Genomic DNA, 14,049 nt, shown 5'->3' on the forward strand with positions numbered 1-14,049 from the left:
TTCTGAGCAAGCCTTTTGGAAATCCAAATATACCGATTTACTGTTCCCCCCTTTATCACTTGTAGTTGTTAAATCAAAGAGCTATATAAAAAAAACTTATCAAACTCATGATGTTCGATTGCATTATGGCTATCTAATTGTCCTTCTAGGACTTATTTCATAACAGATTCCAGCATTCTCCCAGTGACAGATAGCTGACGGGCCGCTCCAGTTTTGTTTCCCTCCTTTCTTAAATAGACATTTGTGGAAAATATTTGGAATTTTCCAGACTGCTGGGTCCTTTCCAAAATCTACCGCATTTCAGAAGATCAGAACAAAGGCATTCTCTATCTCTGCAGCCACCTCTTTTAAGGCTCTAAGATGGAGGTCATCATGTCCAGGGGACATGTCAGCCTTTAGTCCAGATAGTATACCTTGCACCTTTTCTCTCCAGTGATCGTGACTGTTTCAAGCTCCTCTCTCACTTCTTTCCCCATTCGTTTTCTACTATTCTTGGGATGCTTTGTGTCTTCTACTGTGAAGACAAAATACTTGTTCAAAACCTTGGACATTTCCTCATTTCCTATTATTAATTCCACAGTTGCATCTTTTACTTTAGCTATTACTCTTCCTTTTTATAAACTTGTGGCAGCTCTTAGTCATTTATTGTTAGTTTACACTCATTTCCAATTCTCTTTTTTTCTTAAATCATCCTTTGCTGGCTTCTAAAATGTTCCCGATCTTTGGGCCAACCACTTTGTAAGCCTTTTCTTTCAATTTGAAAGCATTCCTAGTTCACCCTCCTCCAAGTCTCTCTTTCTCAATATTGTTGCGAGTAATGAAATATCTCCTTCAATGTCTGCCATTGCTCATCTACCATCTTAACTTTTAACCGTCCAGTTTAGCCAACTTTGTCTTAATACCTCAGTTATTTCCTTTATTTAAGTTTAAGACACTAGTTTCAAACCCAGATTTCTCACCCTCAAACGAAATGTCAAATTCTACCAAGTTTTGATCACTCCTGCCTAGAACATAGAACATACAGTGCAGAAGGAGGCCATTCGGTCCACCTTACTTCCACCCTCACTTCCACCTTATGCCCGTAACCCAATAACCCCTCCTAACCTTTTTTTTTTGGACACCAAGGGCAATTTATCATGGCCAATTCACCTAACCTGCACATCTTTGGGACTGTGGGAGGAAACCGGAGCACCCGGAGGAAACCCACGCAGACACGGGGAGAACGTGCAGACTCCACACAGACAGTGACCCAGTGGGGAATCGAACCTGGGACCCTGGAGCTGTAAAGCCTCAGTGCTATCCACTTGTGCTAGCGTGCTGCCCTTAGAGGATCCTATACTACGAGTTATTTTATTAATCCTGCCTTTTACACATTACCAGGTCTAAAATAGCCCGTTCTCTGCTTCGATCCAGAATGTATTGTTTGAAGAAACTGATCCAAACACACTCCATGAACCCATCCTACAGGTTGCTTTGACCAATTTGACTCGTCCAATCTAGAAGATAAAAACACTCCGACAATTATTGCAGTAGCTTTCTTACAAGCCCCATTATTTCTCGATTTGTGCTCAGTCTTTCAGGATACCCGTAAACTACTCCCACACCTTTCCTTTGCTATCACGTGGCTCCACCAAAACTGATTCTACATCTTGATCTTCTGAGTCAAGATCATTTATCGCTACTGTGCTAATTCCAGAAATAACTTTAAAAGGGAGCTGGCCAAGTATTTAAATTGAGGAACTTACAGGGTTTTAGACAAAAAGCAAGGATGTGGAAATAAACACAACTGCTCTTTAGCAGAGCCACTACAGCCCTTCTCTGCTCTGCTGTAAGTTTCTCTCATTCAGCAGACACAATATCCTCATGTTACTGTATTAACCAGGATAGATTTGTGAATAATGCTGGAAAAAGCCACTTACATCAGTGGTCGCAGGAACTGGGTCAGGCTGATGATGAGGCGATCCATTTCTGAAATTAGATCAACAATTTCTATTAAGAACAAGCCGTTAAATGATGCAAATTATGGGAACAAGATAGCAATGATCAGACCCACCCTTCAGCAATAGTGAAGCTGCTCTGCGAACTGCTAAATCCAGGAGATGCCGTATTGTTAACATAGGAGATGTCTGGCCAGGGAGAACACTGGACAGGGGGGAGAAAAAGTCAGTTAGACACTTGGAAATCAGAATGTGATGACAACTTCTCCAAATTATGCATTACTACCCAAACTGAAGCAGAGATTCCTTATCATTGCTACACAGCTATCCCAGCCTATTCTCCACTGACATTTACACATTTTTAATCACACTAACCCCATAGCTATTTCATTGCAGTTTATGAATAAATGCAGTAAATTACTTCAAGAATAATTGGAGGAATACATTCCACACCACTCCGTCTCCCCGAATGAGCCGAACCAGAAACTAAAATAAAGTACAAATAAGCCAATTCTTTCCACTTTTCCTACATTCAAATTTGATAGTTTATATGAAAATAGTCCATATGCTTACCAAAATCTAGAGCAGACTTGAGAAAGCAAGTGTCAGATGTCAAACGTTTGTCCGAGAGTGCAGTCTTACCTCTGTGAGAATAGTTGTATCATAAGAAGGTTGATACTTTTCCTTCTCCTGAGGAGTTCGTTTTTCCATCTTTTCCCTATCCGTTTTCTGTTTTCGGTCAGCACCTTTTGGCTGCAAACAGATCACATGCAATAATAAAACGGCCAGCACAAGAGAGAACGCACAATGTGGTCACCCACAGTCTATAATACAAACACAAAGAATCAGCAAAAATAGTACTTTCCCACTTTAGGATGTGGAGCTGGGAAGAACCGCAGACCCTCATTTCCCAACAGTACAATTGCTATTCTATCAGCATTATGTCCATTTTGCTTGAAATAGAGACCAAACTAAATTAGGAAGCATCCATCGTTAAGTACAAAGTGAACCAAATGCATGGAAAAGGGAATGTGTCAATACAGAGCAAAGAAATGACTTTGCATCATTGAATAGTTTACTAATGTCCCAAATTCACAGAATATACAACCCTGCTGTGGGGGTGAAGTGGAAAGCAACACAGTGGCGTGCTTGGAAGTAGGGTAGATGGTAGCATCTCTGGCACATGTGCAGGCAGTTCATAGGAACACAAGAACTAGGAGCAGAAGTAGACCGTCCGGCCCTTCGAGCCTGCTCCTCCATTCTATAAGATCATGGCTCTCAATTCGTGGTCTCAGAACCACTTACCCGCATTCTCGCCATATCCCGTAATTCCTTTATTTTTCAAAAAAACATCTACCCTATCTTTAAATATATTCAATGAAGTAGCTTCTACTACTCCTTTCGGTAGGGAATTCCATACTTTAACCACCCTCTGAGTGAAGAAATTCCTCCTTGATTCAGTCCTAAATCTGCTCCCCCTAATCCTGAGGCTATGCCCTCTTGTCCTACTTTCACCTACCAGTGGAAACATCCTTTCTACTTCTATCTTATCCATTCCCTTCAAAATTTTATAAGTTTCTATTAGATCCCCCCTCAACCTTCTGAATTCCAGTGAATATAATCCCAATCTACTCAGCCTCTCCTCATACGATAACCCCCTCAACTCCGGAATCAGCCTAGTGAACCTCCTCTGCACCCCCTCTAGTGCTAGCACATCCTTTCTCAAGTGTGGAGACCAAAACTGCACACAGTACTCCAGGTGTGGCCTCACCAGCACCTTGTACAACTGCAACATTACCTCTCTACTTTTAAACTCAACCCCCTTCGCAATGAAGGACAAAATTCCATTTGCCTTCCTAATTACTTGTTGCACCTGCAGACCAACCTTCTCATGCACAAGTACACCCAGGTCCCTCTGCATAGCAGCATGCTGCAGCTTTTTATCATTTAAGTAATAATCCATTCTATTGTTACTCCTACCAAAATGCATGACTTCACACTTATTGACATTATACTCCATCTGCCAGACCTTTGCCCACTCACTCAATGTGTCAATGTTCCTCTGTAAGGTTTTACAGTCCTCAGTACACTTTGCTCTGCCACACACCTTCGTGTCATCTGCAAACTTGGATACCTTACACGTAGTTCCCAACTCCAAATCGTCTATATAAATTGTAAATAATTGTGGTCCCAACACCGATCCCAGAGGCACACCACTCGTCACTGATTGCCAGCCAGAATAGCACTCATTTATTCCCACCCTTTGTTTCCTGTTAGACAACCAGTCCTCTATCCATGCTAGTACTCTACCCTTAACACCATGCATCCTTATCTTATGCAGCAGCCTCTTGTGCGGTACCTTGTCAAAGGCCTTTTGGAAATCTAGGTACACCACATCCACTGGGTCCCCTTTGTCTACCTTGCTCGAAATGTCTTCATAGAATTCCAAGAGATTCGTCAAGCATGACCTGCCCTTCATGAATCCATGCTGCGTCCGTCCAATGGGACAATTTCTATCGAGGTGCCCTCCTATCTCTTTCTTGATAATAGACTCAAGCATCTTCCCCACGACAGAGGTTAAGCTAACCGGCCTATAATTCCCCATCTTTTGTCTACTTCCCTTTTTAAACAGTGGCGTCACATTTGCTGTTTTCCAATCCTCTGGGACTGCCCCAGTGTTCAGCGAAGTTTGGAAAATTACCGCCAGTGCATCTGCTATTACTCCAGCCATCTCTTTCAGTACCCTGGGATGCATTCCATCAGGGCCAGGAGACTTATCTATCCTGAGCTCCATTAGCTTGCCCAACACTTGCTCTTTCGTGATAGTAATGGTTTCCAGGTCCTCACCTACCTTCTTCTCTCGGTCAATTGCTGGCATGTTATTAGTGTCCTCCACTGTGAAGACCGATACAAAATATTTGTTCAATGCCTCCGCCATTTCATCATATCCCATAACTAAATGACCACTCTCATCCTCTAACGGACCAATGTTTACTTTAGCCAGTCTTTTTAGTTCATGGGACTCTTAAGGCACACTCAATATGAAACATATCCTCTAAGCCGTGGAGCAATAGAGGGCACCACGATATTTGATCAATCTCAGCTAAATCTATATATCTTGAAAATCTTACTGGTGGGAGGATGCAATTACAGCATGACAATGAGACATTGGAGTTTCCAGTCTCTGCAAGTTGTACATTTTTGGAACGATGTTTAGAATGTTATTTTTTAAAATATATCTATATTTCCTGTACCAGCCTCCCCAGACAGGCGCCGGAATGTGGCGACTAGGGGCTTTTCACAGTAACTTCACTGAAGCCTACTCATGACAATAAGCGATTTTCATTTCATTATTTGTCTGTTTCAACTTTTCCCTTTTCAGTTTTTATTAGAATTCCAAATTTCGCCTTGTCCCTACTCTCAAGTAACAAGTAACATGGGAAACAGCATTGGCTATTTACTGACATACAGAAACTCGAGGTGGCAACACCTTTTAACCTCCTTCAGGAGGGTGTTTCTACCTTCAAACAATGTTAAAAAAACTCCCATTACTTTTGCAATTGCTCCACAGGCGTCACAAAATCCTCTCAGCCTCTTTCAGATCGGGTGCTGGTTTAGCCCAGGGCTAAATTGTTGGCTTTGAAAGCAGACCAAGGCAGGCCAGCAGCACGGTTCAATTCCCGTACCGGTCTCCCCGAACAGGCGCTGGAATGTGGCGACTAGGGGCTTTTCACAGTAACTTCATTTGAAGCCTACTTGTGACAAGAAGCGATTTTCATTTCATTAGTTAAAAAGATATCCCGTTTCCTTTGCTATTTCGATTGACACAAATGCATCTCATTTGGTGCTAAGCACCAGGTTCAAAGTCCTGACAAAGCAAAGCAGCTCCTGCATCAGGGAAACATTTAAATCTCATTTTAAACCTCATTACAGGAGGGTAAATGTGACTAATGTTATTGTAAGCTATAAAACCAATGTACCATAACAGTCTGGGTTCAGCCTTAAAAACAAGATTGCTATGAAGAATTATTAATAGTTCAGTGGCTATCTTTGGTTCTGTGCCAGATACTGAGCACAATAAGAATTTTTGCTTCAACAAGTGTGTGAGGGTACAACAAAAGGCCAGAACAGTAATTGCCTTTCTCCTCTTTCTGGATTCCTCATTGCGTGCATTTCTTACTTAATTTTCATTAAATCGGTCCCGAGAACTACACAGCGCTCAGATTTGACAACAGCGTGTGACAATAAACCAGGAGCATTGATCTGAGCAGTGCAGTTATGCTGTTACATCAGAATTGGCAACTGTTGCTGAAAATAAGCTGAGCAATCAGTTTAAAATGGTGCACTTTTATTCATATCTGTTCTGCTCACAAGTCATAACAATTAGGCACAGAGATTTTTATTCTGTAGGTGCCGTTTTGATAACACGAGAAATTGGTTCCCAGACACTTCTGTACTTCTGCAGCAGGTTCACGGTCACTGACTTTAGAAACTACAGCACTCTCACTGCAAACGCATGCAGCGAATCAAATTTCATGTGGTGCACTTTCACTGGTGGCCGAGACGACCATTCGGAGACATGCTCTGCCACGAGTGCTGCCAATGAAGTAGTGATCACGCGTGTGTCGGGATGTGGCACGTGGTAACTGTCAGGCTGAGGATACCGGGGACAAGCTATCACACCAATTTGTTGTTTCTATTTTATTGTGAGAAGGTGCCTGCACTGAAGTCAGGGGCATAAAATGAAAACCCCTTTTGGAGTTTATGCAAACACACAAGATTGCATTTACAGTTAACAACAGTTCGACAAACATTTTCCAGAAGATTTTGGCTGTTAAACTATGAGCCAAACACTGTTTTAGGCAACAGTTTAGATTTTCTCTGTAAAAAATTCCAGTCAGATGACTACAAACATCCACCTGTTGCTACAGGGGTAGTATTGCAAAGGCTTCTCCCGCTCTCATTCGATACTGAATAAACAAAACTTGTATCAAACCCTTGTATTGTCTTCTGGGGTGGCTGTTTTCTTCACAGATTGATTTCAGCACACATGCTCATGGCCACACCTCCTACACACCTTTTAATCTCTGTCTTTCCCCTTTCATCTTTAAATCTATTGGTTTTTACATCCCTTTGGAAGCTCTCTTTCCCAGAATATACAGGTCTTTCATGTTATTTTATGGTTACTACTTTTGGGTGAAAATAAACCTAATACTTTGCTTTATTCATTTGCAACTTTGTCAATTCTACATTTTCCTTTTGCAATACAAAAGGAAATTGCCTGGTAACGCACCTTGTACATCTCCTCTAAACCTTGCCCCTCACACCTTAAATCTAAGCCCCCTAGTAATGTACCTACGAGGTGAACAAGCCTACGAAGAAATTGCCTGGAAGCTGCCTGGTATGGAGGGCATTAGCATTAGAATATGGAACGAAGGAGGTCGAGAGGCGACCTGATAGAGGTCTACAAAATTATGAGGGGCATAGACAGAGTGGATAGTCACTCATGCAAGTTGAGAATTGGCCAATGTGGTCGCTGCTTTCCCTATGTCTGTATCAAGGGGCAGATGGTCTGCCACTGTGCATTCAAGGCAGCAGAGTTCCAGCGGGGTGTTACCTAGTGTGATCAGGGGCAGGGATGTAACACCCAGGCCCATGACTACAGTTACCTTGATTACTAGTCAAGAGATCAAGTTCGTCTCAGAGTCTTTGTAGATGAGTTTCTCTTTGGGAGTGACTACCACAGCGTTAGAGTAAAAGGAGTTGAGGAGCAAAGTACTCACCAACAGAAGTAAATATATGGCCCACAGGTTGAACACTGTAGTGAGCTGCACATCTCCCAGTCAGTGTTTGAATCTTTCCTGCAGCTTCTCATCATGGTCGAGTTAAACATAGAACCTTCAACACTTAAAAGGGCTATTGGTTGTTTAACATAGACACCAGCTCATGTGGAACTCCAGTTGAACTGCTCAAACAGGTAAAGACCCCACCACTGCCACGTCACCATAGCCTCCTCCTCCGCCAGGTAAAAGATTGGTTCCACAGGACATGCATGATCCAATCAGCACATTATACAAAAAAAAAGTGACAGAGGAGATTGCAACAGCGACAGTGGCATCACACTGCGGTCACTGGGAAAGCCTCTGTTAGGGTTAGGCTAAAAAGACCCTGGCCGGAATTCTGCGCTCAATGCAGTTTTCATAAAATCCCTAGTGCAGGAGGCGGCCATTCAGCCCATTTATTCCGCACCGGCCCTCTGAAAGAGCACTCACCATGATCCCTTAACCCCACCTATCCTTTGGACACGGAGGGACAATTTAGCATGGCCAATCCACTTAACCTGTACATATTTGGATACTAAGGGACAATTTATCACGGTTAATCCAACTTGGAGAAAATTGGCTGTTCCCAAAGCTTCTCAGTCTCATATGCCCCTTCCATGTACTGTTTGGGGGCACCTCTTCCAATTGTTTTAGGATGAGGGCTAAGTGAAAGAGGGCGGTGCCCTTGCCCTCATTTTGTTTGCGATTTTTTTCTCAATGCTCCTATTCTTGGCCTTCCCTGCACATTGTGGAAGGCGATAACCGGCATATTAGATCAGATGGAAAAGACTACAGTCTGTCCCGACTGAAAGCAAAAATACAGCTGGTGATCTTAGTGCACCGTTTTCTTTATATGGGAGGTGGCGCCAAGTTACTAATCTATGTCTCATGCTTTTTGAAGTGTTAAAAACCCTACAGACTAAATATTTCACACTATGACCTCATTCAAAGAAATACACCAGCCTCGAAATCACAATGCATAATAATCACCTTTACTGTATAATCTTTCAATACAAAACTTGGCACGTCTGATCTCCAATCCTCAGTGCCAATCCTGATGTTTAGGAAGAATTTGATAGCTAATCAAGTTCCTATATATCCTTTCAAATGTTTGCTAACTTGCTAGTGGCCTTGAGGCCACGAGCTCATATAGAACATAGAACAGTACAGCACAGTGCAGACCCTTTGGCCCATGATGTTGTGCCGACCATTTATCTTAATCTAAGGTCAACCTAACCTACACCCCTTCAATTTACTGCTGTCCATGTGCCTGTCCAAGAGTCGCTCAAATGTCCTTAATGACTCTGACTCCACCACCTCCGCTGCTCAGTTGAAGAAAAATACTTTGTCCAGGTTCTCGGAGGAATGAGGAAAATGCCCATGTTAACTCGATCATTCTAGTAAGATCCAAGTTGGACTATATAACTATGCTTGTTTCTGTGTACAAAGTTACATAAAACAAGACCAAAATTATGCAGCCCAAAGCAACAGCATGACAATGAGTCCTGCTGTGCTCGTCTGAAGACCAGGGTGAATGGTCAGAGTCTGCAGCTATCAAGTGCGAAGGTGCCATTTTTGGGAACGATTCACAACTGGTGGTCCGCCAGTGGTAGCTTAACTCCCACTTATTTCAGTTATTAGAAAACAGAATTCACAGCTTCAGAAATAGAACTATTGTGTAAAGTATTTCGTCAATAAAGTACTTGTTACATTTCCATTTTGGTTCGTCCGACAGCTCATATGGGCTAATGAAAGTTACAGAAGAGTAGCAAGTTAGAGAGACCAGGAAGATGTTTCTGGTGTGTGGCCACTCTAGATAAATGTCAAAAAACAAGAGGACAAGAGTAAGCTCTTCTGTAATGCCCTCAATAGCCAATCAGCCACAAGATACAATATATAAAATGGGTGACCAAAGCAATGCATGAGGGGAATACTGGATCTTGTATGAGTCAGGACATTGTAAACACTGCAAACAAGATGGCAGAAACCAGTTTCCAGCAATAGGTCTGTGCTTCTTGCCCCCATTTGTGAGCTCAGATTAATCTGCTGTCTTTCCTCCCACAGTCCAAAGATGTGCAGGTTAGGTGCATTGGCCGTGTTAAATTGTCCCTTAGTGTCCAAAGATGTACAGGTTAGGTGGATTGGCTGTGTTAAATTGTCCCTTAGTGTCCAAAGGTGTGCAGGTTAGGTGGATTGGCCATGTTGAATTGTCCCTTAGTGTCCAAAGATGTACAGGTTAGGTGGATTGGCTGTGTTAAATTGTCCCTTGTCCAAAGATCTGCAGGTTAGGTGGATTGGCCATGCTGAATTGTCCCTTAGTGTCCAAAGATGTGCAGGTTAGGTGGATTGGCCATGATAAATTGTCCTTTAGTGTCCAAAGATGTGCAGCTTAGGTGGATTGGCCATGCTAAATTGTCCCTCAGTTTTGGTTAGGTGGGGTCAGTGGGTTACAGGGATAGGGTGTAGGCGGGGTTTGAGTAAGGTGCTCTTTCCAATGGCCGGTGCAGACTCAATGGGCTGAATAGCCTCCTTCTGCACTGTAGGGATTTTATGATTCTAAGTTAATATCGAGCCACAAATAATTCTCGAAAAATGTTCAAATTTAGTGTGTTCTGATATTAGGTCGCATACATCTGCTGCTTAAGAGTATGAATTACACAGCTCGTGAGATTTAGGTGAGCTTTAAGCTGCTAAACATATTATATCGATAAACATAGAAAATATAATAGCTACCGATGAGGTATAAAGACAAGGAATCAACCAACAGAATCACATTTCTGAAATAATGGTCATTCAAAATAGGAAAGCAGCCTTTTCTCCATACCTTGAACACTTTGATTTGGCAGCTGGCTGAATGAAGATGCTCTGTGTAATCACCATTTTCATTCTCTTTGAATGTATCAATTTGAATTCGGAAAGGCACACCTTTTTCTCCTCCATGTTTCCTCGTCGTGAATTCGGTACTAATACAATGCACCTATGGTAATAAGCAATTGCAGAATCAAGAGAAAACAGCATAACAGAGGCACCAAATAATTGCAGCTTTTCCAAAGAAAGTAGCTACTGTATTTAATATGTTTCCTAATGTTGGAAGAATCAAATGGTTTATCCTCTGCTGGAAAAAGATAGCGCAGACAGTTATAATTATATTAGGACATGTCGAATAACAGATTGATCTCAGTGAGAAAGAAAGGCTCTTTGAGAAGGATGCACACGCCATGGCTGAATAAGGAAGTTAAGGATTGCATCAAATTGAAAGAAAGATTCGGATTAATGGTCAGTCAGAATACTGGTCAGATTTTAAGAACCAGCAAAGAATGACTAAAAAAGGGAGAAACAAGGAAATGGTGGCAGCATTGAGGAGGTATTTTATTGTAAATACACTTGTTCTAAAGGAAAAGGAGGGCTGACTTCTCCGGTTCCCCAGCCACGTGGTTCTCAGCCATATGCCATGCGCTGGTGGTGGGATTGTATCTTCCCGCTGCTTGTCAATGGGATTTCCCATTGAAGCCTCCCCAAACTGCCAGGAAACCCGGAGGCAGGGAGTGTGCTGCTGGCACAGTGGTTAGCACTGCTGCCTCACAGCCCCAGGGTCCCAGGTTCGATTCCCGGCTGGGTCACTGTCTGTGTGGAGTCTGCACGTCCTCCCCGTGTCTGCGTGGGTTTCCTCCGGGTGCTCCGGTTTCCTCCCACAGTCCAAAGATGGGCAGGTTAGGTGGAGTGGCCACAATAAAATACCCCTTATATGTCCAAAAGGTTAGATGGGGTTATGGGGATCGGGAGGAGGTTTGTGCCCAGGTAGGGAGCTCTTTCAGAAGGTCAGTGCAGACTTGATGGCCTCCTTCTGCACTGATGTCATGACTCTAATCCGGTAATAATAGTGGATTTAAACTTCCCCAATATTAATTGGAATCGATAAAGTGTGAAAGGTTTAGACGGGAGAGCGAGAGAGAGAGACTGACTAACAGGGCAAAGGAATATACAATGAACAGCAGGACACTAGGAAGTACAGAGGACCAGAAATGGAAAGTCTGCCCCACCTCTCTTTTTGAACCGGGTTTTGTTCTTCAGCCGCAGTTGTGCCTCCTGAAGGAAGACCACATCGGCCTTTAAACTTTCCAAATGTGTGAACACCCACGAATGTTTAACCGGACCGTTCAACCCCCGCACGTTCCACGTCACTGATCTCACCAGGTTTTCTGGACCTCCTCCCCCTCGCTCCAATCAAGATCTGCCATCCCAATCGGACTCAACTCTCCCTACCTCCAGCTCCAATCTTGTACAGGCCACACCCAAAATGGCCTCCCATTCTCTCCTGCACGCAGCCACAAAGCCACCTGGGTCACCACATTAGCCTCCCTTTGCCCCATCCCCCAAACCCCTCCCTCCTCTCTCCTTCACCCCACCCCTTTCCCCTATCCAACTGTGACTCCCTCCTCTCAGGGGCAGTGGGGTCGGCGATGACGCTGCTCCACAGGCAGTGGGGTCGGCGATGACGATGCTCCACAGGCAGTGGGGTCGGCGATGACGGTGCTTCACAGGCACTGGGGTCGGCGATGACGATGCTCCACAGGCAGTGGGGTCGGTGATGACGGTGCCCCACGGGCAGAGGGGTCGGCGATGACGATGCTCCACAGGCAGTGGGGTCGGCGATGACGGTGCCCCACGGGCAGAGGGGTCGGCGATGACGACGCTCCACAGGCAGTGGGGTCGGCGATGACGATGCTCCACAGACAGTGGGGTCGGCGATGACGGTGCCCCACAGGCAGTGGGGTCGGCGATGACTGTGCTCCACAGGCAGTGGGGTCGGCGATGACGGTGCTCCACAGGCAGTGGGGTCGGCGATGACGGTGCTCCACAGGCAGTGGGGTCGGCGATGACGGTGCCCCACGGGCAGAGGGGTCGGTGATGACGACGCTCCACAGGCAGTGGGGTCGGCGATGACGATGCTCCACAGGCAGTGGGGTCGGTGATGACGGTGCCCCACGGGCAGAGGGGTCGGCGATGACGATGCTCCACAGGCAGTGGGGTCGGCGATGACGGTGCCCCACGGGCAGAGGGGTCGGCGATGACGACGCTCCACAGGCAGTGGGGTCGGCGATGACGATGCTCCACAGGCAGAGGCGTTGGTGATGACGGTGCCCCACGGGCAGAGGGGTCGGCGATGACGACGCTCCACAGGCAGTGGGGTCGGCGATGACGATGCTCCACAGGCAGTGGGGTCGGCGATGACGGTGCCCCACGGGCAGAGGGGTCGGCGATGACGACGCTCCACAGGCAGTGGGGTCGGCGATGACGGTGCTCCACAGGCAGTGGGGTCGGTGATGACGACGCTCCACAGGCAGTGGGGTCGGTGATGACGACGCTCCACAGGCAGTGGGGTCGGCGATGACGGTGCTTCACAGGCAGTGGGGTCGGTGATGACGGTGCTTCACAAGACAGTGGGGTCGGTGATGACGGTGCTTCACAGGTAGTGGGGTCGGCGATGACGATGCTCCACAGACAGTGGGGTCGGCGATGACGGTGCTCGACAGGCAGTGGGGTCGGCGATGACGGTGCTCGACAGGCAGTGGGGTCGGCGATGACAACGCTCCACAGGCAGTGGGGTCGGCGATGACGGTGCTCCACAGGCAGTGGGGTCGGTGATGACGGTGCTCCACAGGCAGTGGGGTCGGTGATGACGGTGCTCCACAGGCAGTGGGGTCGGCGATGACGATGCTCCACGGGCAGTGGGGTCGGTGATGACGGTGCTCCACAGGCAGTGGGGTCGGTGATGACGGTGCTCCACAGGCAGTGGGGTCGGCGATGACGACGCTCCACAGGCAGTGGGGTCGGCGATGACGATGCTCCACAGGCAGTGGGGTCGGCGATGACGACGCTCCACAGACAGTGGGGTCGGCGATGACGGTGCTCCACAGGCAGTGGGGTCGGCGATGACAACGCTCCACAGGCAGTGGGGTCGGCGATGACGATGCTTCACAGACAGTGGGGTCGGCGATGACAACGCTCCACAGGCAGAGGCGTTGGTGATGACGACGCTCCACAGGCAGTGGGGTCGGTGATGACGATGCTCCACGGGCAGAGGCGTTGGTGATGACAACGCTCCACGGGCAGAGGCGTTGGTGATGACGACGCTCCACAGGCAGAGGCGTTGGTGATGACGACGCTCCACAGGCAGTGGGGTCGGTGATGACGACGCTCCACAGGCAGTGGGGTCGGTGATGACGATGCTCCACAGGCAGAGGCGTTGGTGATGACAACGCTCCACGGGCAGAGGCGTTGGTGATGAC

At 46.2% G+C, this 14,049-nt stretch overlaps 1 protein-coding gene across 2 annotated transcripts in view; it reads right to left on the minus strand.

Moving 5' to 3' along the window:
• The window catches only part of tfcp2 (transcription factor CP2), a 151,778-nt gene that overhangs the window by 72,889 nt on the left and 64,840 nt on the right, over nucleotides 1-14,049 (minus strand). For both annotated transcript variants that reach the window (XM_038786352.1, XM_038786353.1), the window contains exons 6-9: nucleotides 10,584-10,736; nucleotides 2,580-2,690; nucleotides 2,054-2,142; nucleotides 1,920-1,968 (exon numbers count right to left, since the gene is read on the minus strand). In XM_038786352.1, coding sequence (XP_038642280.1) covers nucleotides 1,920-1,968; nucleotides 2,054-2,142; nucleotides 2,580-2,690; nucleotides 10,584-10,736 — 402 coding nt within the window. The remainder of the gene's footprint in view (nucleotides 1-1,919; nucleotides 1,969-2,053; nucleotides 2,143-2,579; nucleotides 2,691-10,583; nucleotides 10,737-14,049) is intronic.

The sequence above is a fragment of the Scyliorhinus canicula genome, chromosome 28 (genome assembly GCF_902713615.1).
Source record: "Scyliorhinus canicula chromosome 28, sScyCan1.1, whole genome shotgun sequence".
NCBI lineage: Eukaryota > Metazoa > Chordata > Chondrichthyes > Carcharhiniformes > Scyliorhinidae > Scyliorhinus > Scyliorhinus canicula.